The 25,666-nt window shown below is 37.0% G+C and overlaps 1 protein-coding gene across 7 annotated transcripts in view; it reads left to right on the top strand.

Moving 5' to 3' along the window:
* Nucleotides 1-13,537: 13,537 nt before the first annotated feature.
* Nucleotides 13,538-25,666, top strand: part of PCLO (piccolo presynaptic cytomatrix protein) — a 384,975-nt gene continuing 372,846 nt past the window's right edge. For 4 of the 7 annotated variants that reach the window (XR_015163255.1, XM_086398562.1, XM_086398564.1 and 1 more), the window contains exons 1-2: nt 13,539-14,179; nt 20,385-22,068. Coding sequence is in view for 6 of the 7 variants with exons in the window: in XM_086398562.1 (XP_086254688.1) it covers nt 13,926-14,179; nt 20,385-22,068 (1,938 nt within the window). In the remaining variant the exon portion in view is untranslated. Of the gene's footprint in view, nt 14,180-20,384; nt 22,069-25,666 lie in introns of all 7 variants that reach the window. The other 3 variants (XM_086398565.1, XM_086398563.1, XM_086398561.1) reach the window with 1 other exon arrangement.

Genomic DNA, 25,666 nt, shown 5'->3' with positions numbered 1-25,666 from the left:
TGAAAATCCCTTCCTCCAGATAAGACCTTTATATGCTGTTGCCTTCCACATAATGATCCTTATAGGCCACTTTAACATTGAAAACATAAAATTCGAGGCTTAAGTTTTCCTATGTAGCTTGGGGAATCGAAAGAGAGAAATGATCCTCTTCTAGTTCACCCGTGCCCTAAAGCCCTTTGGTGTTCCAGTTTATGACTGGGAGGCTCTTACGTCAGACCCTTCACCATATGTAGACTCTGGGCTTTTATTTCAGTCCTCCTCACTGTACAAGGATGCTGAAAGGAAAGTTGAAATTTTTCTGAATCAGCAAATGCTCTCAGCCCTAAAGCAGCTTGCAGGTTCCTCTGTCCCTTGAGTTCAGGCCTGGTAATACTTCACCATATTTTCAGATCTGTAGTGCATTTTAATATTCTTCTAAATGTATTTTTGACCGACTTAGTTTTTTTCAGCAAGAGGACTTATCTAGATAATCTAGTTTGCCATTTTTGAAAATAAAATAAGCACTCTTATAATTACTTGGAAAAATATCTGTCTCTCCCCGCTACATGATACACTCTTTAGGCACAGGAACTAGGAAAGCTGCTTGAATCCTTTGTATCACACTGTGTTTCTACCATTAACACATAGTAGCTTATCAGACTGGCTGCTGAATAAAGGAAGTCTGCCCCACTGAGCAAAGCCAGGAGGTCATCACTAGCCAGTAAGGCAGGCAAGCAGGAAAGAAATGATTCCAAGCTGAGCTTCTTGGCCATGTAAAGCAAATGGGTGGGTTGTGAGGTATGACCTTGTTTCTGGTGCCGCATCATCTTTTTTCAGAATGCATTTGAGAATGAAATGATACCTACAAAATGACTAGAAAGAAACTATACTGTTCTCTTCAGAAGGAGCCTTTCTTTGTGGAAAATCTCTCTAGCAGCTTCTATTTGAGTCTACTATCTATGATAAAAATAGACACCATTTCCTGCCAAGAGTGGCAAAGAAATCAATAAAAGACCATGATTGTCTATCTTGGAGTGTCATTTATTAGATTGATACAATTAGCTTTTTTCTTTGAAGAGATCAGATTTTGAATTTGTGATTGGTGTGTCTTTGGTCTTATGAGATGGATGCTGATAATAAAATGTGTGAAAAATTAAACTTCTCTAGTGGCAAGTGTAAATAACTTAAGAGTTAAGCTGGACACTGGCCCACTGATTCATTTCTGCAGTTTAACCACTTATACAACAGACCTGTGATACTTATTGCAGTATGTATGGCTGTCAGATTTCAAAAGTTGGAGATCCCTGCAGTGAAGGCCATTAGGAAACATGAACTTACTACTATTACTGGCAGATTATGGACCATCTGCCAAAAGTAGACACTGATTTTTTTAAAAATATATATTAGTATGAAGTGGACTGGAGGAAGACATGGGAAGCCTCAGGCAGAACTGTATAAAATCCTTTCCACCCTCTGCTTGCTCATCAATAATTAACCTGGCCAATCTAGAGCTTGGTTGGAATAGAATTAAATGTTCCCTAAATGGCTCCTGAAATGGTGAACAATAAAATTCTTACCATTATTTGTGGCAAAGACATCTATCATTAAATGCCAAATAAAATATGATAAATTGATCATGATAAAGACAACTTTAAAAATTAAATTATCCTAGAGAATCATAATGAGAAAGTTTTATTACTTCTTTTAAATATATTTTTCCCTATCCTTGGCTATATAGGATATTTCTTTTACAATTAAAATTCTATATGTAATTTTTAAATTATTATACTTTTTATTAAAGTATATGTATACTTCTAATATATTTAATGCATTAGCCAAGTTCCAAAAGTGGCCGCAAGACACACCATGTTATATAGACTCTTTAGCAGTGACTGGCTTTTCAATGTAGAAATGGATGATATTTTAAGTAAAGAAAGCAGTAGTTATGAGATTCAGATTGAGTTAGGTTTGAATTTTCTCTTGTTATTTATTGGTTAATTGACCTTAAGAAATTGAAATAACTTTATTGAATTTCTATTTTTCACTTATAAAATGGACAAAACTGTAGTTAAATGACAAGACTATGAAAAGAATTAACTGAGATAAAAAATAGATAAAATACCTAAGAGAGACCTTGGTAATATACTAAATATATTATTTATGGGTTAAAAACTGTACCATTACAGATGAGGATTCCTTTATCTCAGTGAAAGCATTTCCTTACCCCCTGCCTTGTAGACATCCTCTGAAAAATAATCTAATGCATTTTTTGAATTATTCACCTTTTAACCTGAAGACTCCTTGCTAAGTAATGTATTTAATGTCTGTTGGTTTGAGCATTCACTGTGTGCACTTTACTGATAGGATTGTAAAAGAAACAAAAACATTGTTGCATCATTTCAAGACCTCAGTTCTGAAACAGTTAACCAAATAAAGGAAGAACTTATGTAAATAAATGTCAAATAGATAATAAGATTTTCAAATAATAATTGAGAACAACAGCAGTTTCAAAACATGAAAAGATCTTATCATGATAAATGGCCCTTGAGGTTGGCCTTGAGAAATGCACTGATGTACAGAGGTGGGAGGAGAATTTTGCCAGATTACAAAAGAACAAAAACTGGAGGAGAGGCGAGCAGTGTTTTCAGGGGTCAGTGAAGCACCCAGATTTATCCATCCTGCTCTTTCAAAAGAAAAATGGAACCATGATCACTGATGTGGAATGGATAAGAGGGGGATGTATTTTATTAATGTTAGTTTCTCTTGTATAGAATTACCTCTTGCTATCATGGTTTAGTTAAGATAATGCTGACTACTTTAAGAACCAAAATGAAAAATGTACTATGGTTCAAATATAATATATATACATTGTCCCCTCATTTACAAAACTGTCCAAGGAAAGTGTAGTTAGTAGTGGAAGGCAAAATTCCACACATGGTCATCAGGAAACCCTCCTGGAGCCTACCTGATGGCTCTGTCATCTCAACCCAGAAGCCTACTCCAGTAGACCTGTTGTCTCCATCTCCACCAACCACAGGAGGTAGAACACCAGAATCACTTTGGGCTAGGCCTGGAAGGAGCACTTCATTAGGTGCAGCTGCAAGAGATGTTGGCAACTGTGGCTTAACTACTTGCCCCAAAGGGGAAAAAAACGGATATTGCCCCAAAGGGAAAAAAAAACATCCATCATCCTAATTTGAGATGTAAATAAAACCCATAAATAAATTATATCCTGTTCCCTCCCCCACCCCCGTTTAAGCATGACTTTTCTGTGTATACAAAAAGCCTCTTAGTTTTAGTTTACCAGATTTCGGTGAATATTTCAAATTCATATTCTTCAGTAAGATGCTTCAATCTTACTAGATTTCCCCATTCAGACTTCTAGATTGAAGTGATTAATATTGCTTTTCCTTTAATTTGCTGTACCTTTCTAGCTCTAATATGCATTTTGAAAATGCAGTGGCCAGAACTGTATCTACATTCCAGATGCAGATACACTACCATTTTGAACAGAGTAAAGCTGTGTCTTTTACCTTTTTCTTCAAAATTTATTTCTGACGATGGCAACTATGCTGTGGATGCCTTTGACTGCAGCTTCAAAGGAAAGTCTACATTGATCCCCAAGTGCCTCTTTCTTATCTTCAGTCTTGTAATTCTGATACTAAAACCCACTCTCCTCTCAAAGCAGTAGTTCTCAACTCAGGCTGTATACTACAATCATCTGGGGAGCTTTAAAAAGTATGAATGCCACCCCCTTCCTCAACATTCTGCTTTAATTTGTTAAAGATGAGGTCTAGCTATTGATCTTTCTCAAAATGTCTGTGTAAGATCCTTTCAAGGCTGTGAACCATTGTTGTAAGAGTAGTTTTTCCAGTTAGACTTTACATATTGCTATTGAAATTTCCCTCTTCTTTTTCTCCTTGTATACCGACAAGGGCAAAATTTTGCAGTTTTCTTTCGTTAGTTTTGAATGATCACATGGGAAAATTATGGGACTCTACAAACCATCATAAACCTTGCCCTTCAGCATGTATGATAATACTGACTGAAACACAGATATCAGATGTCCTTTATCCTTCAGCTCCTGTGTATGCAAATGATATCTTATTGCAGATATGTGTGTGTGTGTGTGTGTGTGTGTGTATTTAGAGATAGTAACGTTTTCTTTAGAAGTTTTAGACAGTTTAGCAAGGCTTCACCAGAGGTGCATTACTCAGGTTTTACACATGTATCCAAATCAGTAATGAATAATTTCCTTAAGTATGTAATAAAGAACATTCAACTTCCTTAGTTATATTTAATGTAGGAGTTATTCCTGGAAAGATAATGAACCTTACTGTGTGTACTAAACTGATTCACCTATTTATGTATCATATTCCACTAATTGAAAGGCATTTATAAATAAAAATGTCAAGTCAAAGGAAATTATCAAAGTCTTTGCCACTCTACATGGATTTGAAAAAAAATATACAATAACTGTTGCATAGTGCCCATATTTTTAGTGTTTCTCAGCTTGGATATAAAGCTTTGCGTCTTTTTCTGTGCCATCTCTCACCTCTCAAAGAATCCATGTACAAATGCCTTAGAAACATGGACTTTTCTGGAATTTGTGAGAAACAAAGCTGGTACAGTGAGAACATTTCCATTTCTCCTTTCCTTAAAATAAGTGGCATCAAGTCCTTTCCTTCCCTTATGTGTTTCTCTACTTTTGTCTTCTAATCCATACTCCTCAACCAATTCAAATTGCTCTCTCTTTATTCTGCAGAGTAATTCACATAAGCCCTAGCTGGTCTTCCAGAATGTCTGCACTCCAGTAGGCTAGATAAAAATAAGTATCCTCTAGTTGATGTGATCCCAACTCCTTTAGAAGTTAATGTGAATGTTAACAGGTCTTCCTGGATATATATTAAAGGCACAATTATATAATGGGTAGTTTATGTATTGTATCAACTCTATAAAATCCTGAAAATAACTTTGAACCTCTGATCCCAAGTGTTTAATTCAGGAATCTACACTTCTGTAATCTAGCCACCATTTTGAATGGGACCTTGAGTGTCCTCCACTTCTGGCAATTTCTCAAATAAATACATTGATCTTCCTTCAGATATTCTCATGAATAGGTTTTCCATCTTTTCATATAACTTTACATTATGGTAGCATTACCTAGTTAAAAAATCATCTTCCCACATATTTTCTTGTTTGAGCTTTTCACATTGCAAGCATGTAGGGCTGTTTTAGGATTTATTGGGTGGCTCAGACAGTAAAGAATCTGCCTGCAATGTGGGAGACCTGGGTTAGATTTCTGGGTTGGGACGCTCCCCTGGAGGAGGGCATGACAACCCACTCCAGTATTCTTGCCTGGAGAATCCTCATGGAACAGAGGAGCCTGGCGGGCTACAGTCCATGGGGTTGCAAAGAGTCAGACACGACTGAGTGACTAAGCACAGCATACAGCAGGGCTGTTTTATAGTTTAGAAGGGTAGAATTTGGAAATTTTTAACAAACAGCTCAAGTTCAACTGGACAGTAAATGGGGTAACAGTCAGTAGCATTTAAAGAGTAAAGGAAATTGAGACATTATACATAATGCTAATGTATAAAAACTAGATGATCAATTAAGTAGTTTAACTACAATCCCCAAAACTTAATGACTTAAGATAATAATGATTATAATAACTATCATTTTGTCTCATGATGCTTAGGTTGATTGGGCAGTTCTTCCAGTTTCACATGGTTCAATGGGGTGACTTGCTGGCAAAGTGCTCCCGAGGACTCCTAAAACCTTGGTTCAGATGGCTGGAGGTTTGGGCAGTTGGGCTTCTCTCCTTTATGGAGTCTACACCTTCTGGGCTTATTCCAAGCATGGAGGTCTCCTGGTATGAAAAGGGCCAGGTTGGAAGGCTAGTCTGGGAAGTTACATGCCTCTCCTACTGCATTCTTTTGCTAAAAATAAGGCAGGGGTTCATTTCTACTCAAGGGGTGAGGAAACAGACCCTACCTTTGATGGGACGTATGGCAATCCCACTGTAAAGGTCCGTGGACACATGGAAATCTGATTTATTGAGGACTAGTGTTGTAACAATCTACAACAGCTGTGCTAATGTGCTTCTTAATTTACAAGTGCATTCACGTCTTTTCTGGTCTTTTCACAAAGACCCTGAGAGGTAGAATATTATCTTCTCTATTTTTACAGTTGACAAACCTCAAGTTCTGGAAAAAGTCAAAGATTTACTAACCCCAAAGTAAGTGTAAGATAGCAGAACAAGGATTTAAAGTCAGACATAGCCAATCCAAAAATCATAAAGTAAAGACATGTATACTCATCTGGATCTTTCAAAGAGTAAGTTCTGAATTTTAAAGCCTATTTATAAAATGGGTGAATAAGTAATACTGAATAATCTGTTATAACCTCATAACATTATTAATTTTCAGTTTACAAAGTAATACTGTAAAGTGACATAGAAACTAATTTTATTCTTAATATTTTACACATTTTATGTCTATAAGTACTTTTTTTCAGAAAGATTTATTTTTTAAAATTTTTATTGGAATATAGTTGATTTACAATTTTGAGTTAGTTTAGGGTATCCAGCAAAGTGAATCTGTTATACAAATACATATATTCACTTTTTAAAAGACTATTTTCCCATATAAGTCAGAGTATTGAGTAGAGTTCCCTGAACTATACATGCAGGCCTTATTAGTTATCTATTTTATATATAGTAGTGTGTATTTGTATATACATTTCCATTTTATACACAAATTGTATATATTTCCAAATTGTATTTATTTGGAAATGTATATATTTCCAAATTGTATTTGTCAATACATTTCCAATTTATTTCTCCTCTCCCATATACACTCTGTAACCATAAGTTTGTTTTCTACATCTGAGGTCTATTTCAGTTTCATAGATAAGTTCATTTGTAGCCCTTTTTCAGATTCCACATATAATCAATATCATATATTTGTCTTTCTCTGTCTGACTTATTTCACTCAGTATGACAATCTCTTGTTCCATCCATGTTGCTACAAATGACATTATTTTGTTCTGTTTTTTACTTTGGCCACCTGATGCGAAGAGCTGACTCATTGGAAAAGACCCCGATGCTGGAAAAGATTGAAGGCAGGAGGAGAAGGGGACAACAGAGGATGAGATAGCTGGATGGCATCACCAACTCGATGGACATGTGTTTAGATGAACTCTGGGAGTTGGTGATAGACAGGGAGGCCTGGCGTGCTGTGACATGGGTCACAAAGAGTCGGACATGACTGAGCAACTGAACTGAATATTCCATTCATATATATGTACCACATCTTCATCCATTCCTCTGTTGATAGACATTTAGGTTACTTTCGTGTCTTGGCTTTTGTAAGCAGTGCTTCAGTGAACACGGGTGCATATATCCTTTCAGATTATGGTTTTCTCTGGATATAGGCCCAGGAATGGGATTGCTGGATCATATGTTAGCTCTGTTTTGAGTTTTTAAGGAATCTCCATACTGGTCTCCATAGTGGTTACAACAATTTACATTACCACCAACAGTGTAAGGATTCCCTTTTCTCCAAACCTACAGGAACATATATTAAATACAAGCAACTTTCTCATCTAAATTATGGATTTACTTTGGAAAGAAGTATAAAGGGAAGGAAACTGCCTGATATTCCAGATGTCAGAATTCAAAAATATATTTGTCAAACTTTCCTCTAAAAGACTTCTCATGTTTTTTTCTCTCAAAATCGGGAAACCAATTCATAACCAACTGTAATCTCACTTGAATTTCTATCATTCTAGCTACAAATCTCATTTTGAAGCAGAGCTCACAAAAATGACTGAGCACAGCAATTGAGAAAGAACTCAACCATAACAAAAAATAAGGTTGTAACTTAAGCCAGTGCATGTTCATCCTCCACTAAATTAACACAATCCTCTCTTGCCTTCTAATAGAGGGAACATTAATAAATAAATAAATATATATATATATATAGTCTGTGTGTGTGTCTATATAAAAATGTCATATTTTCTATACTTCAGTTCAGTTCAATTCAGTCACTCAGTCATGTCTGACTCTTTGCAACCCCATGAACTGCAGCACACCAGGCTTCCCTGTCCATCACCAACTCCCAGAGTCCACCCAAACCCATGTCCATTGACTCAGTGATGCCATCCAACTGTCTCATTCTCTGGTGTCCCCTTCTCCTCCTGCCCTCAAACTTTCCCAGCATCAGGGTCTTTTCAAATGAGTCATCTCTTTGCATCAGGTGGCCAGAGTATTGGAGTTTCAGCTTCAACATCAGTCCTTCCAATGAACACCCAGGACTGATCTCCTTTAGGATGGACTGGTTGGATCTCCTTGCAGTCCAAGGGACTCTCAAGAGTCTTCTCCAACACCACAGTTCAAAAGCATCAATTCTTCTGTGCTCAGCTTTCTTTATAGTCCCACTCTCACATCCATACATGACCACTGGAAAAACAATAGCCTTGACTAGATAGACCTTTGTTGGCAAAGTAATGTCTCTGCTTTTGAATATGTTGTCTAGGTCATAACTTTCCTTCCAAGGAGTAAGCATCTTTTAATTTCATGGCTGCAATGACCATCTGCAGTGATTTTGGAGCCCAGAAAGATAAAGTCAGCCACTGTTTCCATTGTTTCCCCACCTATTTGCCATGAAACGATGGGACCGGATGCCATGATCTTAGTTTTCTGAATGTTGAGCTTTAAGCCAACTTTTTCATTCTCCTCTTTCACTTTCATCAAGAGGCTCTTTAGTTCTTCTTCACTTTCTGCCATAAGGGTGGTGTCATCTGCATATCTGAGGGTATTGATATTTCTCCCAGCAATCTTTATTCCAGCTTATGCTTCTTCCAGCCCAGTGTTTCTCATGATGTACTCTGCATAGAAGTTAAATAAGTAGGGTGACAATATACAGCCTTGAAGTACTCCTTTCCCTCTTTGGAAGCAGTCTGTTGTTCCATGTCCAGTTCTAACTGTTGCTTCCTGACGTGCATACAGGTTTCTCAAGAGGCAGGTCAGGCGGTCTGGTATTCCCATCTCTTTCAGAATTTCCCACAGTTTATTGTGATCCACACAGTCAAAGGCTTTGGCATAGTCAAGAAAGCAGAAATAGATGTTTTTCTGGAACTCTCTTGCTTTTTCCATGATCCATCGGATGTTGGCAATTTGATCTCTGGTTCCTCTGCCTTTTCTAAAACCAGCTTGAACATCTGGAAGTTCATGGTTCATGTATTGCTGAAGCCTGGCTTGGAGAATTTCGAGTGTTCCTTTACTAGTGTGTGAGATGAGTGCAATTGTGCAGTAGTTTGAGCATTCTTTGGCACTGCCTTTCTTTGGGACTGGAATGAAAAGTGACCTTTTCCAGTCCTGTGGCCACTGCTGAGTCTTCCAAATTTGCTGGCATATTGAGTGCAGCACTTTCACAGCACCATCTTTCAGGATTTAAAAAAAAGTGATTAGTAATAATTACCAGTGCTCTTACACCACAAAAACCCTATACATTCACTTTGGAAAATATAGAAAATTCTACAGAAAAAGTAAGATTACCTATGGTCTTGCCATTAAATATATATGGGTTGTGTTCACTGATTTGTTTCCTATTATTTCTATGCATTTTAATGGTTTCATTTTTTGTACATTTGAGTATGTAACTTTATGAAAATTTAACCCAAGTACACTTTGAGAAATTTTCCATGTTATACTGAGCTATTTAAAAGCATTATTTTAAGCAAATATCTTCATAAAATACTTTCATCTAGCTGTACCAGATTCTACTTCTCTGTTTTTCTATATCAAGGAGTAATGACTGGTTTACTTTTCGTTGTTTTTGTTCAGATGTTGCTCAGTCGTGTCTGACTCTGCAACCCTATTGACTGCAGCATGCCAGGCTTCCCTGTCCTTCACTATTGCCCAGAATTTACTCAAACTCATGTCCATTTAATTGATGATGGCATTCAACCATCTCATTCTGTGTCACCTCCTTCTCCTCTCCAGTCTTTCCCAGCATCAGGGTCTTTTCCAGTGAGTCAGCTCTTCGTATCACATGGCCAGAGTATTGGAACTTCAGCTTCAGCATCAGTCCTTCCAATGAATATTCAGGGTTGATTTCCTTTAGACTGATTGTTTTAATCTCCTTGCTGTCCAAGGGACTCTTCAAGAGTCTTCTCCAGCACCACAGTTCGAAGGCATCAGTTCTTTGACACTCAGCCTTCTTTATGTTCCAACTCTCACATCCATATATGATTACTGGAAAAAACATAGCTTTGACTATGAAGACCTTTGTTGGCAAAGTGATGTCTCTGCTTTTTTACTTTATTGCTAGTGTAAATAATACTACAGTGAACTTTTTTCACAAAATCATTTTTATAACTCAAATGATCCCTTAGGACTGGTTTCCAAAAGTGTATCCTAGATTAAGAATCTTTTTAAGGTTCTTGATAAGTACTGCCAAATTATTTTCCAGAAAGGTTGAATCTATTCTTAAACTCAAATTTAGCTTATAAAACACTCACTAGCATTATTATATAGGTCTTAATATGGAAATAATGGGCATATAATAAATAATCCAATACTCAGATTATGCTTGCTAGAATTTCATAAACATACACTTTTTAAATAGATTTTGTTAAAATTATATGGCTCTTAATTGTATAATAAATTTTTATAAACTAATGAGACTACATGTTCTACTATATTTGATGAAGATTATTCTAACTTCAATTCTTGAGTCCCTTAACTTATTCAAGTTTTTCACATATAGATACAAGGTAGATCTATTTTATTTTATCCCTGTTGAATGATATCTATAAGGACTTGGATAGACTGGGCCACCCCATTCCAAGGAATCATGACCTACTTATGTTCAGCTGTTAACTCCCACATTTAGATTGATTAAATCTATTGAAATAGAAACTACCTGGAAAATTGAGACAAAAAAATCAAAAATATCTCACTTTCTGGAGGTGAGAAATCATTTTAGAAAGATATTATGGTGGTATATAACAATAGAAGTTTTCAGAAACTGATTCATTTCATGACCTACCTATCAGGCTGAGTGAATGGGTGCTGAACTATCACTTGTTAAGTTAAATTGAGATTTAAATAAATGATCATTAGAGTAACTATATAATCAATAGGATGCAATAATCAACAGGAAGCTCCTCTGTGGACAGAGGAGCCTGCGGGGGCTAGAATTCATGGAATCACAAGGGTTGGACACAACTTAGCAACTACACTGCCAACCACCATTAGTTAATTTGCAGAATGAAAGTAATTATGATAGTTTTCTGAGTCAACAAAGAGAAACTCCATAGTTACCCAACAGCCTTTTTTTTTTTTAACTTGTCATCCTCATCCCCTTAGAATTCTGAGGATTCACATAACAGGAATGCACCTGGATTCTGCTCTAGCATTTCTGTTTAAATCAGAAACACCTCTCAACTATTGATACAAGCAACTAAGTCCAAATAAAAGACTGAAAAAAGAAATGTTATTTGAAACTCAACAGTTATAAGGGTTACAAATGCAAAATCATTTGAAAAAGTCAACAGCCAGAATATTTCCCAGTGTCACCATTATATCTCCTATTTTCATAGTCCGTTTAGTGGTCTCACCATATGTTCCATTTTCACATTTTCTGATGATATTTGCTCCTGGGAGACAGAAGGGAAAGAGAAAGTCAATGCATATATTTGCTCAATGGGTTATAACATTCCCATCTTACAAATTACTGCCTATCAACATTACTTTGCATATTGATTATCAATTTTTATTTATTACTTTATAAATTCCATTTCATCTAAATTGGCAGATAACATGAAGTTAACAATACATTTCCTTAGTTTAGATATTATTCTGAGGCTTCCCAGGTGGCTCAGTGGTAAAGAATCTGCCTGCCAATGCATAAGACACAGAAGATGCAGGTTACATTCCTGGGTCAGGAAGATCCCCTGGGGTAGAGAATGAGAACCCACTCTAGAATTCTTGCCTACAAAATCCCATGCACAGAGGAGTTTTGACACCTGTAGTCCATGGGGTCACAAAGAGTTGGTCACAACTGAGCACACAGAGTTTGAAGGGGTATTTATCTTACCAGTTTAAGCCTGTGGTTTGTGAGTCTGAATACATTTTATTCTCATAAAACTTGAGCATATTATGAGAAAATAGTCAGCATGTGAATCATCTCCTTCCTCACCTCCATCTAGAGTGTTACTGATTCCTAGGGCAGCCTGGGCTGTGAAGCAGTTACACATTTTGTCAGAGGAGGCATTATGATTCAGAATTGTATACCTAATTATCTCCTTTATTGAAGCAAACTCCTTCCCAGGAGGTATGACAGGGTGTATTTGCCCCCATATCTAGCCACTAGAATGTCAGGTTGCCTCAGCTTGATTTGTTTGTATTAAGTGTGAGCATTCTCTTCTTTATTTAAATGAATTATACTCTCTGCAGTTTTGACTTTAGAAGTCACTTCTTAGTATGTTAAATGTTGGTAGGAACTCAACCAATAATATCTAATCTGATGACTAGTCATCTTTCAAAGCAGTAAATTTAGTACAAGCAGTTACAACTGTGCCATTACTTAGTTTTGATATAAGTGGAATGCACAATAACAAGCTTATGATTATTACAAAACCTTGGAAACTTTCTGAGCAGCTTATTTGTTTGCATATTTATTTCCAGTTGTTAGCTTTTGACTTTATTCTCAACAACTGGAACATTAAGTCCACTTTGTTAGGAAAGGTGGTTTGCAAAATTAGGGCTGCAGATCCAGGGCTAAACTCAAACAGTCCTGTCTAAAGAGTGTATTAATAATAGCAAGAAAAAAACAGTATGTGAGGGTTGGTCTGAAAGAGTGTTAGTTATACCTCTGCTGCTAACCCGTTCTGTGACTTTATACAAATTATTTTTTCTATTTGGGCCTACAGTTATAGAAAAAAGGGACTGAACTCATGTCCCCAAAATTCACACTATTGTAACATTTTAATATTCAACAATCTGGTTCTTAACTACAGTATCCTAACCACAGTTTTCCCAAATCTTTACTTCTGCGTATTCCCTTTAGGAAACAACACAGTATTCAAAAACATTACCTTCTTACCAATACTGTATCTAAAATTCTAAAATAATTGTTCTGGGAAAGTTCTAAATAAAGGGCCAGTTTTAGCTCCATTGGGGAAATTTGCCCCAAAGGTATCAGAGGTTTCTCTAGTTAATCTCCAGCTACCTGAAAACATTTCTCTAGTTAATCTCTAGCTACCTGAAAACATTTCTAGGGTCTTTTAAAAGCTTGCTTAAAAACAAACTACAAATCCCATGAGTCAAAGATGGATTAGAAACGGACACCTCCCCTCCAAACCCTTCCCGGTTCCCTAGAATGTAGTCTGCTAAAACTCAGGTTGAGGCATCCTGAAATATGCCTGAAAGAAACGCCTGCTGTTTCATCCCGGTTTTTAATCTGTCCTCTAGCTTGGCTCCTTTAAATCGGTGCTGAGAATGAGGAAGGAGAAGGAGCTACGCAGAGCGGGATGGGCGCGGGTGTGAGCATCACCTGTTCTGAAAGGGGCATGCGCACTGTGAGGGCGCGGACGAGGAGGCGGGGCGCGGTGGGAGGGGCCGACGGCGCCTAGCTGGCACCACTCAGATCTGCTTCTGCCCGGCTTGGGGCGCTGAGGCGGCGTCGGGAGTTGCCTTCTGCAAAGGTTGCCTGGCGTTGTCCAACATGGAGGAGGCACTGGCCTCGGGCATCACCTGCAAGCGGGACTAATCTCCGCCTGGCGTTCAGGGCAGCGGTGCCGGAGTTCCCGAGCCCAGGGACTCCGCCTGCACGCCCTGAGCCAGACCCCTGCTCTGGTTGCTCCTCCGGCGGCGGGTTTCCCGGCGGGGACGCAGCGCAAGGAGGGAGCGCGGCGGCTCCGGGTTTCCTTAAGCCATGGGCAACGAGGCGAGCTTGGAAGGGGAAGGGCTCCCCGAAGGACTGGCGGCGGCGGCAGCGGCAGCAGCCGGAGGAGGGGCTGGCGGGGCGGGGAGCCCCTTGCACACCGTGATCCCGGCCGGCATGGAAGCGGATCTGAGCCAACTGAGCGAAGAGGAGAGGAGACAGATCGCTGCTGTCATGTCAAGGGCGCAGGGGCTGCCCAAAGGAAGCGTTACCCCGGCCGCTGCGGAGCCGCCTTCCATGCACAGGCACGCACAGCATGATGTATATGTTCGGGCATATATGTACAGCTTCTCGTGCACATATGTGCCTGCCCATATGTGCCATCACAGCAGTACATATATGTCGCTTCCGTTCATTTTATTCTTCCTAATGGGGTGGCTATAAACAGAGACCATAAGCATTCTGTTGGGTAGAATAAAAATGATGCATTACAGAGTTTCTAGTGGGATAGTCAAGGGTTGCATTCTTGGAACTGTGATTTTAGGTTGTGATTTCTGGCCTTTTGGAACCTTTTCCCTCTAGGGTGGCGTGGAGAGACGCCCTCCAGTGTTTTACTAATCTGGAAGTGTTCCATTAATACAGAACGGACGTGTTAGGAAATGGATAGAGCTGGGTGTTTACCTCTGTTTAAACCTCCTCAGTCATTTTGGGGTCTTTTTCTCTTTGAATAATATCTAAATATTTCTGTAACGATACCTTTAATTCCCTTAGAGGTGATTTGTCTTTCCTTCACACCCCACCCCCAGAGGAGAACAGGAGCTGTTTAGGTAGAAGGCATAGAATGAATACACCTTTTATATTCAATGAGAAACCCTAAATTATGTTGTGGCGTTAAACAGATGATTTGGTCACAGCAGTGCAGGTGCTGTACATGTATTTATGAATTAGCATATACTATTTTCTAAACCACTGCTGTTTTATGTGGAAAAGGATCTTACAGTTTATGGAAGAATGTGTGAATTTGTGTTATCTTAAAATTAGTTTCCAGTACATACTTTTAAATACAGAGCAAATAACATCTTGCATAGGAAATTAAGAGCTGATTTGTAATATTAATGTATGCATTTCCCCCTCTAGCTCGCTATTTTCCTACATCCCAGTGAACTGGTTGTTTTCTAATTAGAGTACTTAGAGGGTGTAATCACTGTGCCTGCCCTGCCTTTATTCTGTAAACAAACCCTTTAACTTCCCACCCTTCCCTACAGAACAGTTCTCTGACCATGGTCCTGAAACCACTCCTGCTTTATGGCAACCTAACAATTTTCATTAAAGATACTGGAAATATGAAAAATCTTGATGTAGGTGTAGGCTTTTATCCCCTACTTCATAAAATAAATGCACTTTAACTTAGGAGCTATAAGTATATGCATATAATTTTGTCAAGTAACTAATACAGGATAACTGTAAAATGTTTTATGGATGATGACAACATTTTTCACATAAAATCTTAAATGCATAAATTGTATCAGCTAAAAACCCATTTTCTTGAAGGGAAACCCAACACTACTGGTAAAAACTGGCTTTTTCATATTGAAATTTTTTTCTGTGTTTTTAAAATTAGTGATATACTGGGCTATTCCTTTGGCATTAAGTCTTTCTAATACATTCCCTTAAGAATACAGTTTATGATATGTACTGTTTTTTTCTACTAATTAAAACCTGACTTAGAAAAAAATTTGAATGTTCATATAGTAGGTTTTTTTTAGGTTAATAATGAGGTACAGTACTTTTATTAACCTTTTAAAAAATGTATGCCAGCTCTGCTGCAATTTTTCCTAAGAGCTACAAGCAACAGGTTTAGCATGCTGGTTACAGATACCAGGAAAAGTGAGAACTTTGATTTCTAAATTCCTTACTTCTATTTAGAGGGTGGCTAAAAAATAATACTTCAGCCTATGAAAGTATAGTGTTTTATGCATTATTTGTATCAGTAACATAATTTTAAAGCTCTCTACTGATAGTTTTGTTACTGTAGAATTCTTAGCAATAGATTTTCTGAGTCTAAACAGTTATTGACAAAAGCTTCATTCAAATATATAAACAATATGTGCATGATTTTGGCAAACTGTTTACATTTTACTGAAAGATTTCTATAAAAATCTATAAGTTTGGAGAGTTATTCCCACGTGTGATAACCAAATAAATACTTGGCTTATGATTTAGATTTTTAGAAACATATTAATTCAAGTATATATAAGAAATTATATCCAAATCATTTCACAGTTTAGAAGGTTACATGATGTGAATTAGACATGGTGGGGTTTTACTTTTTTTTTTTAAAGAAATAAGGGTTCACAGCCCAAAGACCTTATCTGATTGTTTTTAACTGACTCATAGCAAATTATATATGATTCACAGTCATATATGCCTATGTTTCCTTGCCTCTAAATAAGACAATAATACTTATCTATCTTGTAGAGCCATTGTAAGGATCAATTAAACATTGACAGGACCATTTCTGCTTGGATTTTAATTTGAAGTAACCTTATACATATAAAAAGTAGTATATTGCTATCAGCAGTGAATGGCACTGGCAGTGATGGCTGCAGACAGGTTGTTGGTTAAACTATTCATTGTTATGAGTTATTTTGATATATCTATATCTATATTCTTTGTATGTAAAAGAAGTCAGTGCAGCGTACTGGAAATCCTGTCCCCCATCCTCCCCACCAGGACTTAGGACTCCAGATTTCTATGACTAACTAGTTTTATAACCTTGAATTAATATCTTTGCCTCTTAAATCCTACTATCCTCTACAATGTAAAAATGAATAGAGATTTCTAAAGTTGCTTATATTGCCATTATTATAAAATTTTATGACTCAACACTGTCAAGTGTCATTGCTTTTTGTGTTATATTTAAAAATCTTTTAGTATTCCAACTGCTTTTATAGTCTGACTCTCTAACGCATTTTTTTTCTCATTTGTAGCTGAAACATTTTTTTCTGTTAATATGTGAAAGAAAAATTTGAATATGAGGATGCCAATAGTGAAATGAAAAAGAGAGGTTGTATAAAACTTGAAAAGTTAAAAGCTAGAAGTTAGAGCTTACAAATGAAATAGTCCTGGATTTTTTATTCATTGTTGATCCAGGGAAATGCAGTTTTATGACTTCTTATCCTCATTCTATTTATACCTACAGATGTAACATATAGAGGAACTTTCCTGAAAAATACTTCTGATTAGTGGAATAGTGTCAATTCTGACTGAATTGATTATTTTCTTTAGCATTCCTTGAGGCCTCCGCTACTGGGTAGACACCTCCACAACTGTTTGTCTTCCTAGAGCAGCAAACTAAAATGAAAACGAAATATTTCCATTTATATCTCAGAAGACCAGTAGAAAAAGTTAAAGTGAAAAGGATTCAATAAACAGTAATCAACAGGGAAACAAAAACCTGATATGTTCATTCATTTGTTCTTTTGCTATTATTCATTCATTGATTCATCAAACATTAATACTCATCGACTAGTTACGAGCTTTGGTTCTAGTGATGCAAAGATGAGTAAAACACTTTCTCTCCCTTGGAGCTCATGATCTAGTACATAAGAAACAGATTACATTTTAATCATTCTTGTTTTTAACACAACTATTATACCCAACAAAAAATCATCAAAAGACCATAGTTAGCTAAGGCATCTTTTTTTTGTTGTTGTTCAGTATTAAGCCTATATTTTCTCTTAATGATTATCTGTTTCTCACTTCCAGACATCCATATTTTATATTTATTTATATTATTATAGCAACTAAAACTAAATTTAGTTTGCCTACCTGTATAGATATTCTCTTACAGGGGGCTTCTATAACATAATACTACTTAATATTTATAAGACACACATGCAGTTATAACTTTTAATGCAGGCAGCTTGCTTTAACTTTTGGTGTTTATTGTTATCACAGATATTTGGTACTCAACAACATTTATATTTTGTTTTATATAAATGAATTAAGTGAAGCAATATCACAGAAAAAATGATTATGTTTAATAGTATTTTCAGGGCTTCCCTGGTGGCTCAGATGGTAAAACGTCTGCCTATAATTCGGGAAACCTGGGTTTGATCCCTGGGTTGGGAAGATCCCCTGGAGTAGGAAATGGCAACCCACTCTGCATAGTATAGTTAAGAATAGATTTTTAAGTACTCTGTTTACCTATGGATTTCTTCAATAAAATGCCTAAATAATTCTTTATAGGATAATCTCTTAAGTTTGTGCCCCACAAGGGAGTGGTAAACTTTATTAATTGAAAAAGTAACATTGCTAGAATAATGTGAAAACATAAACAGTGGAACTTTTAAAATATAATCGATTTTGGATTGTTTACCGTGGCTCTTCAGCCAAACCCACTCCACTATTCTTGTCTGGAGAATTCCATGGACAGAGGAGCCTGGCAGGCTACAGTCCATGGGGTCACAAAGAGTTGGACATGACTGAGCAGTTAACACTCTGTCTTTGTATGGAATGGAGCAAATGGATAATTTTAGTTCCTTTTTTAAGTACAGGCTTCAGAGACAAGTTTTTATAACTTTTTTTACCTGGAGGAAATTTCCAGAACTAAGCCTTCTGTTTATTAATCTTTTACTAGAAAATAACTTTGTGGCATACATTGCCATTTATAGTTTATTTTCTTCTGACTCATTGCTATCTAGAAGTAATATGTCTGTGTTGCTTCCTACTGTGCCTTACATGTTTTTTTTTTTTTTTTGAACAGAGAAATTTTTATTACAGGGTCATGCAAAGAGATAGGTGGCTCATGCCTTAAGGACCCCAAAGTTACTAAAAACTTTCCACAAAGCCCTTTTATAAGAAAGGTGAGGGAGGGACATGGTTAGTTGCTACAGACTACTTGGTGTCAAATCCTTTGTTCTTGAAGTCAAGTCATGATCAGTCAACGATGTTCATATAAATCACTACCAAATGAATGTTATTCTCTGCATCCTGGTTGTAGCTAACAGGAGGCAGATCTCAGTTGTATGTCTTACATCTTGATCTATCCTCAGATTTCTGTGCCATTGGGTGAAATTAAAAAATGTAATTCATATTAAGTACCAGATGACCTGAAAAGAAAAAGTTATAGTCTGGTCTATTGGCAGGTAAATTTTTGACAAAACAAGTTAAAACCTATACAATGTTGTGATCATCTGATATTTTAAGTGCTACTGAATCACTGTTTAATCTCCTTTTCTTTTAATTAAAAAGAAATCTTTTTGAAAGTTAGAAATTTACATATATCAAAATACAGTTTGATTTATCCCATAATTCTGATGCAGCTTGTTCTTATTACTTGAAACTTTATCAGTAAATAGCTTATTTGGAGACTAATATACTTGATAAAAGTATATATGAGAAACAAGTATTTTAATTATTTAACCATCATTTAGAATTGATGTTTCCAATTTTTTTTAAAAAAAACATCTTGTATATTTGTCTATGAGTTAAAAGAATTTTTGCAAATTACTTTTTAGTTTTTAAGTCATTGTCAATAATAATAGCTAATAGTGGTAATAGTAAATGTTATAGAAGACATTAAGTAAGAGATCTTTATTTCTTTTCTTCCTCTGAGTAAAGTAACAGTACTTTTCAAAAGTGGGATGACAACCATCTTGTTGCTCTTTGTATATCAAGCTGTATCTCAGGATGCTTTAAACATCTTATTGTTACATTAAGGGACCTCAGATTAAGAATACAATTGGAAAAATAATTGAGTGATATAACACTATTTTTTCACAAGAAAGAAAGGTTTCTCAAATTTTTATAATTAAAGTAGCAATTCTTATTCTCCAAATTTAGTATGATAATATTTGATGGATATTACATTTTTGACAAAATAGGGTAAAATTGAGTAGATGATCAAGTTTCCAGAAACACCTAAAAACCTCCTTTACCAGATCATTTGAGGTCACATTGTGTCTTATGTAGCTAATGTAAATTCTAATATTAGAAAACAGTTGTTTTTAAAAATAAATATTTTCACTTCTTGGTATGCTAGTGTTTGGGAGACTAACATTTTTTGACCATAACCTTTGCTTAAAAAGGATATGTCCTGTGAACATGAATGTGTGAATGTACTGGAATATGTCTTTGCATTGTTTTGTGAGTTAATATATTTGAACAGACTTTAAGTATGGCCAGATTCTATTCTTAACTATTAAGTGTAAATGTGAATTGTTTTTTGTTATAAGTAGTTTCTAACTAGATATTTTAGTAGTTCATCACTTATAGTAGCAAGTATTGGATCTTTCCCCCTTCTCTTCACCTCCATGTTGAAAATCTGAACCCATGTAAAGAAAATAACAGACATTAAAAATCTTATGTTACTTACAGGATGATGTAAAAATGGATTTTAGTTATATGATCAAAATTTTGAAGATGTAAGAAAGTAACAGCTTTTTCATGTAATTTTGAGTTGTATAATTTCCATTATTTTTACTTCTGTTTGTTTCATTCTTCTAGGAAACAAGAGTTGGATAGTAGTCAACCTCCAAAGCAACCAGGAAAACCACCAGACCCTGGGCGTCCAATTCAGCCTGGTCTCAGTAAGAGTAGAACTACAGACACTCTGAGGTCAGAGCAGAAATTGCCTGGAAGAAGTCCTTCCACTATTAGCTTGAAAGAATCGAAATCCAGAACTGATTTTAAGGATGAGCACAAGTCTAGTGTGATGCCTGGCTTCCTCTCAGAGGTTAACCCTTTAAGTGCTGTCTCCTCCGTTGTAAATAAATTCAATCCTTTTGATTTGATATCAGACCCTGATGCCTCCCAGGAGGAAGCCTCCAAGAAACAAAAAATAGCTCAGAAGGAACAAGGAAAACCCGAGGGAGTCACAAAGCCTCCATCACAACAACAGTCTCCCAAGACAGTTCCTAAGCAGCCAGGACCTGTGAGGGCTCCGCTTCAGCAGGAAGGTTCTCCAAAATCCGGATCCTCTCAGCCACCAGAAAAAAGTAAATCACAACCTCCAGAAACAGGAAAGCCAGCTCAGGGCTTCCCCCAGGCTCCTCAGACAGACCAGGCAAAATTGCCACTTCAGAGAGATGTATCTAGGCCTCAGACTAAACAGACAGACCCAGGAAGGGGTGAGTCAGCTAAACCCTCACTGCAGAGCCCCTCCAAGCCACCTATTCAGCAAGGAAGTCCTGGAAAATCTCCAGCCCAGCAGCCTGGACCTGAAAAACGTACCATACCACAGCCTGGGCCTGCAAAGCCCCTAGCTCAACAACTGGGGACAGCAAAGCCCCTGGCCCAAGCTCCAGGGGCAGCAAAATCCCTGGTTCACCAACCCGGGCCACAGTCTCCAGCTCAGCCGCCTGGGCCAGCAAAGGCTCCAGCTCAGCAGGTTGGGACAACAAAGCCTCAGGCCCAGTTGTCCGGCTTAGGCAAGACGCCACCTCAACAGCCTGGCCCAACGAAACCCCCTCCTCAACAGCCGGGCCCAGTGAAGCCCCCTCCTCAACAGCCTGGTCCAGCGAAGCCCCCTCCTCAACAGCTGGGCCCAGCGAAGCCCTCTCCTCAACAGCCTGGTCCAGCGAAGCCCCCTCCTCAACAGCCTGGTCCAGCGAAGCCCCCTCCTCAACAGCCTGGCCCAGCGAAACCCCCTCCTCAACAGCCTGGCCCAGCGAAGCCCCCTCCTGAACAGCCTGGCCCAGCGAAGCCCCCTCCTCAACAGCCTGGTCCAGTGAAGCCCCCTCCTCAACAGCCTGGTCCAGCGAAGCCCCCTCCTCAACAGCCAGGCCCAACGAAACCCCTTCCTCAACCTCCAGGTTCAGCAAAGCCCCCTCCTCAACAGCCAGGCCCAACGAAGCCCCCTCCTCAACAGCCTGGTCCAGCGAAGCCCCCTCCTCAACTGCCAGGCCCAACGAAGCCCCCTCCTCAACAGCCAGGACCTGCAAAGCCCTCAGCTCAGCAATCTACAAAACCAGTAAGCCAAACAGGAGCTGGGAAACCTCTGCAGCCACCAACGTTTCCATCTGCAGCACAGACTCTAGTACACGGCCTCCCTAAAACCATCTGCCCTCTTTGCAATACCACTGAACTTCTGTTGCATGTTCCAGAAAAGGCCAATTTTAACACGTGCACTGAGTGTCAGACCACTGTTTGTAGCCTCTGTGGTTTTAATCCCAATCCTCATTTAACTGAGGTAAGTTCAGTTTTTTCATAATGTTCATGCTCTTAAAACGTGTCACCGTCTTCCACAAACAGTGGTTAGTTTGTCACTGATATGATAGGATGGCATTCTTTTTCTATGGTTCTTTTCTTCTTTTCCTCCTCCTTTCCTACGTTCCTCTTTTTCTTCTCTGCCAAATGTAAATTAGAATTTTTTCAACGTTTCCTTCAGTAATAATATTTCTCTAAAACATTACTATAATTTCTGATAAATTTGACACATAAAGGAAGTATGAATTGATTGAAAAATGCAGAGCATTTACTCATTGCATTCTGGGTGTAAAGTCCACACTATTATTATATTACATTAATATACTACATTAACTTTTAAATTCATGCTCCTACCTACCTACCATGTAATACTCTTGATATGATATTTTTATATGGGATCCTGTTTATGCTTGGGGAAAAAGCAGACAAGGTTTTTAGATTCTAAATACAATTTTAATATAAAACAATACATTTTTTCAAACTACACATCCCCTGCCAGTGATTTTTGCCATAATCTATGAGAGGATGCTTTCCTCTTTAGTTAGAATCATTCATAAAAGTATAAATCACATCATAAAATGAAGTCATTAGAGCAGGTTCAACACTGATTGTTTACATAGAAAGATCACAGTTTGTAATTCTAGGTCATTGGGTAAACATTCCTGGCAGACTGAGTCATGAACGGGCCAGTTGTGACACAAATGAGTTTAAGATTGTTCAATCTGATTCAGGTTAGAAAAGTTATTCTCAGCAAGCTAGTTAATGTTAACTTAGCATTTAAAGACCTTGGATAAAGTAGCATTTTAATAGGTAGAGATTTGGGGGAATTTTCAGGGAAGGGACACAAAACATAAAACTGCAGAACTTAGAAACTCTCTGGAGTTAAGAAATAATACAGTGAAGATGATATAATAATACAAACTAAGTGAGAATAAGAGGGGTTAGGATCCAAAGGAAGATGTTTTTAAAAGAAATGCAGTAGTCCCTCCCCGATAAGAAAGCACAGAAACCATTTAGTCCATCTGGAGAACAGCTGTTAGTGGGCTGTGTGTGCATGGTGTCTGTGAACAGCCCAAGAAGGAATGGAGGCAGCAGTCATTGAAGGATTGTGTGATTTAAATATCTCCAAGAGTGGAGACTCACGTACTGTCATTCTAACTGAAATCCCTTTTCTGGTAAAAACAACAGTGATGATTATTGGTAACTGTTAAGTTCATTTGGATACTTACTGTGATGAAAGATGATAATGATGTCCATTTAAAGTATGTCAACCTGTGATTTTTTGCCAAAGTATTCTTTTTACCAGAAGTCATATTGAGTACTCTACCATTTTAGGTAAGGGATTCTTTAATGGTAAAATTGGAATTAACAAGAACATTTATGTTGTGGAGGAGATCAGATTATAAATAGTTTGTTTATATATTTGTAGCTTTTTTTCATATCTTAAACTTTCCTGCATTCTTTTCTTGTTTTTTAAAAAATTTTATTAAAGTATAGTTGATGTATAAAATTGTTACAGGTGTACAGCATATCGTTTTACAAGTTTAAAGGTTATATTCCATTTATAATTATAAAGTGTTTGCTGTATTCTCCATGGTGTACAATATATTCATATGGCTGACTTCATGTATAATAGTTTTATACTTCTTAATCCTTTACCCCCAAGCTTCCTCTCCCCCTTTTCTTCTGCCCACTAGCAACCACTGGTTTGTTCTCTATATCTGTGTGTCTGCTTCTTTTTTGTTATAGTCACTAGTTGTATTTCTTAGATTCTGTATATAAGTGATATCATACAGTATTCATCTTTCTCTATCAGACTTATTTCACTTAATGTTCTCCAAGTCCATCCAGATGGTTGCAAATGGCAAAATTTCATTCTTTCTTCTAGCTGAGTAGTATTCCATTGTATATGTGTGTGTGTGTATTTATACATTTTGATGAAGATGTGTTTCTGCCCATAGTATACCATCTTCTTAGGAATGTGTAGTAATAGTGACTTCAAACAGTAGATGGTCATTTTATAAAATGACCATTTTAGTCATGACTTTGTGACAGTTTGTAAGACAGAAACATGTACTTGGACCTTCAAGCTAAATATATTATTTGAGTACCTACCAAGTGGAAGGTATTTTACTATATGTGTGGTAGGATATAAAGATAAGTAAAACATAATATTGATCTCTACATGATTCAGGTATACTAGCTTAGATAATACATGTACAAGGAAATATAACATGTGGTCAAATAAAAGCTGTGAAACACATGAGCAAACATTATGGCCTATAGGGCAGGAAGTGTCATTAGGGTAGGAAGTCGCCCATTCCAGTGGGTGAGATTAAGGAGAGATTTGTGTAGAAAATGGCATTTGTGCTAGGTATGTAACAATGGATATTACTTCAACAGGTAGAGGATGTGAAAGGGAGTAATGATTTGGTCTAAGACCTAGAGCCAGAATAATGCAAAGTGTATTTAGAAAATTGGCATAGCTCTAGGTTGGCTGAAGTGATGGGGAGGAAATGAGCAATGAGATTGGAGAGAAGTTGAATTCAGATTTTGGCATTCCACATCAGTAGCAGTGAACATTCTGCTTTTTGAAACTTACCTTAATTAATGTAGTCATATTTCAAATCCTTCATTAATTTTACAAATGTATGTCAAATGCCTAGTTGTGAAACACTGACATGTACTTTGATAGAATCAAGTATTCATTAGATATGGTGTTTTCCTTCAATCAGAAAATAGAGGAAATAAAATTTGTAGATAAGAAAGGGGGAAAACAAATATATAAGAAAACTTACTGTAGGGCTTTACAGTTCACATAGTTCTTTCCTATTTATTTTATCAAAATTAAATTTCCAAGTAATTCTGTGGTTATATAGTCTGTTTTCTCTGTTATATTTTCTTAATTATAGAAAAAATTGGTTTTCAAGTGGTTATTATGGTTGCTTTACTTGTTAGGATCAACCTGATAGTAAATAACTAGGACCCAAACTAAATCTTCTGATTCCAAATCCATTTACTCATGGTAAGAAGAAAGAAAGGGCTATGATATCAAATGAAGTATCCACGACTATCTGTAACAGTATCATAACTTTCTTCATGGAAATACAAGTATTTGACATGGGAATGTGAAGAATGATAACTTGGACATATTTGACAGAAGCTTGGAATGTGGGGGCAGGTAGAAGATCTCAGTGGCTTAAAAAAAGAAAACATCCCCATTATTAATGAGATGAGTGTGGGCAAATCATTTACACTTTGTCTATCAGTAACACCAGATGAACAATAGAAACAATATGTTCTCTGCTGAACACAGTGAATTGTTAGGATTAACTGAACATTTGTATGAGAAGGTATTTTTCAATATATGAAGTTCTTTTGAAGTTGTAATATTATCTGCCATGGATAATCTGATATTTTAAACAGAGTTGATTTTGAAAGTTTACCCTCAAATTATTTTCTACAGATACAATATTATAAATTGTTGGATTCTGTGATAGCAATCAGGAGCCATTTGATCTAGAGTGTTAAAACATTTCATTTTAACTTTGATTTTCAAAAGGAAATGAAAAGAGGTAGCA

This window comes from Bos grunniens, chromosome 4, assembly GCF_055505025.1.
Source record: "Bos grunniens cultivar Pamir isolate PY7600 chromosome 4, Bosgru_T2T1.0, whole genome shotgun sequence".
Lineage (NCBI taxonomy): Eukaryota > Metazoa > Chordata > Mammalia > Artiodactyla > Bovidae > Bos > Bos grunniens.
This window is presented reverse-complemented; position numbering and strand designations above follow the sequence as displayed.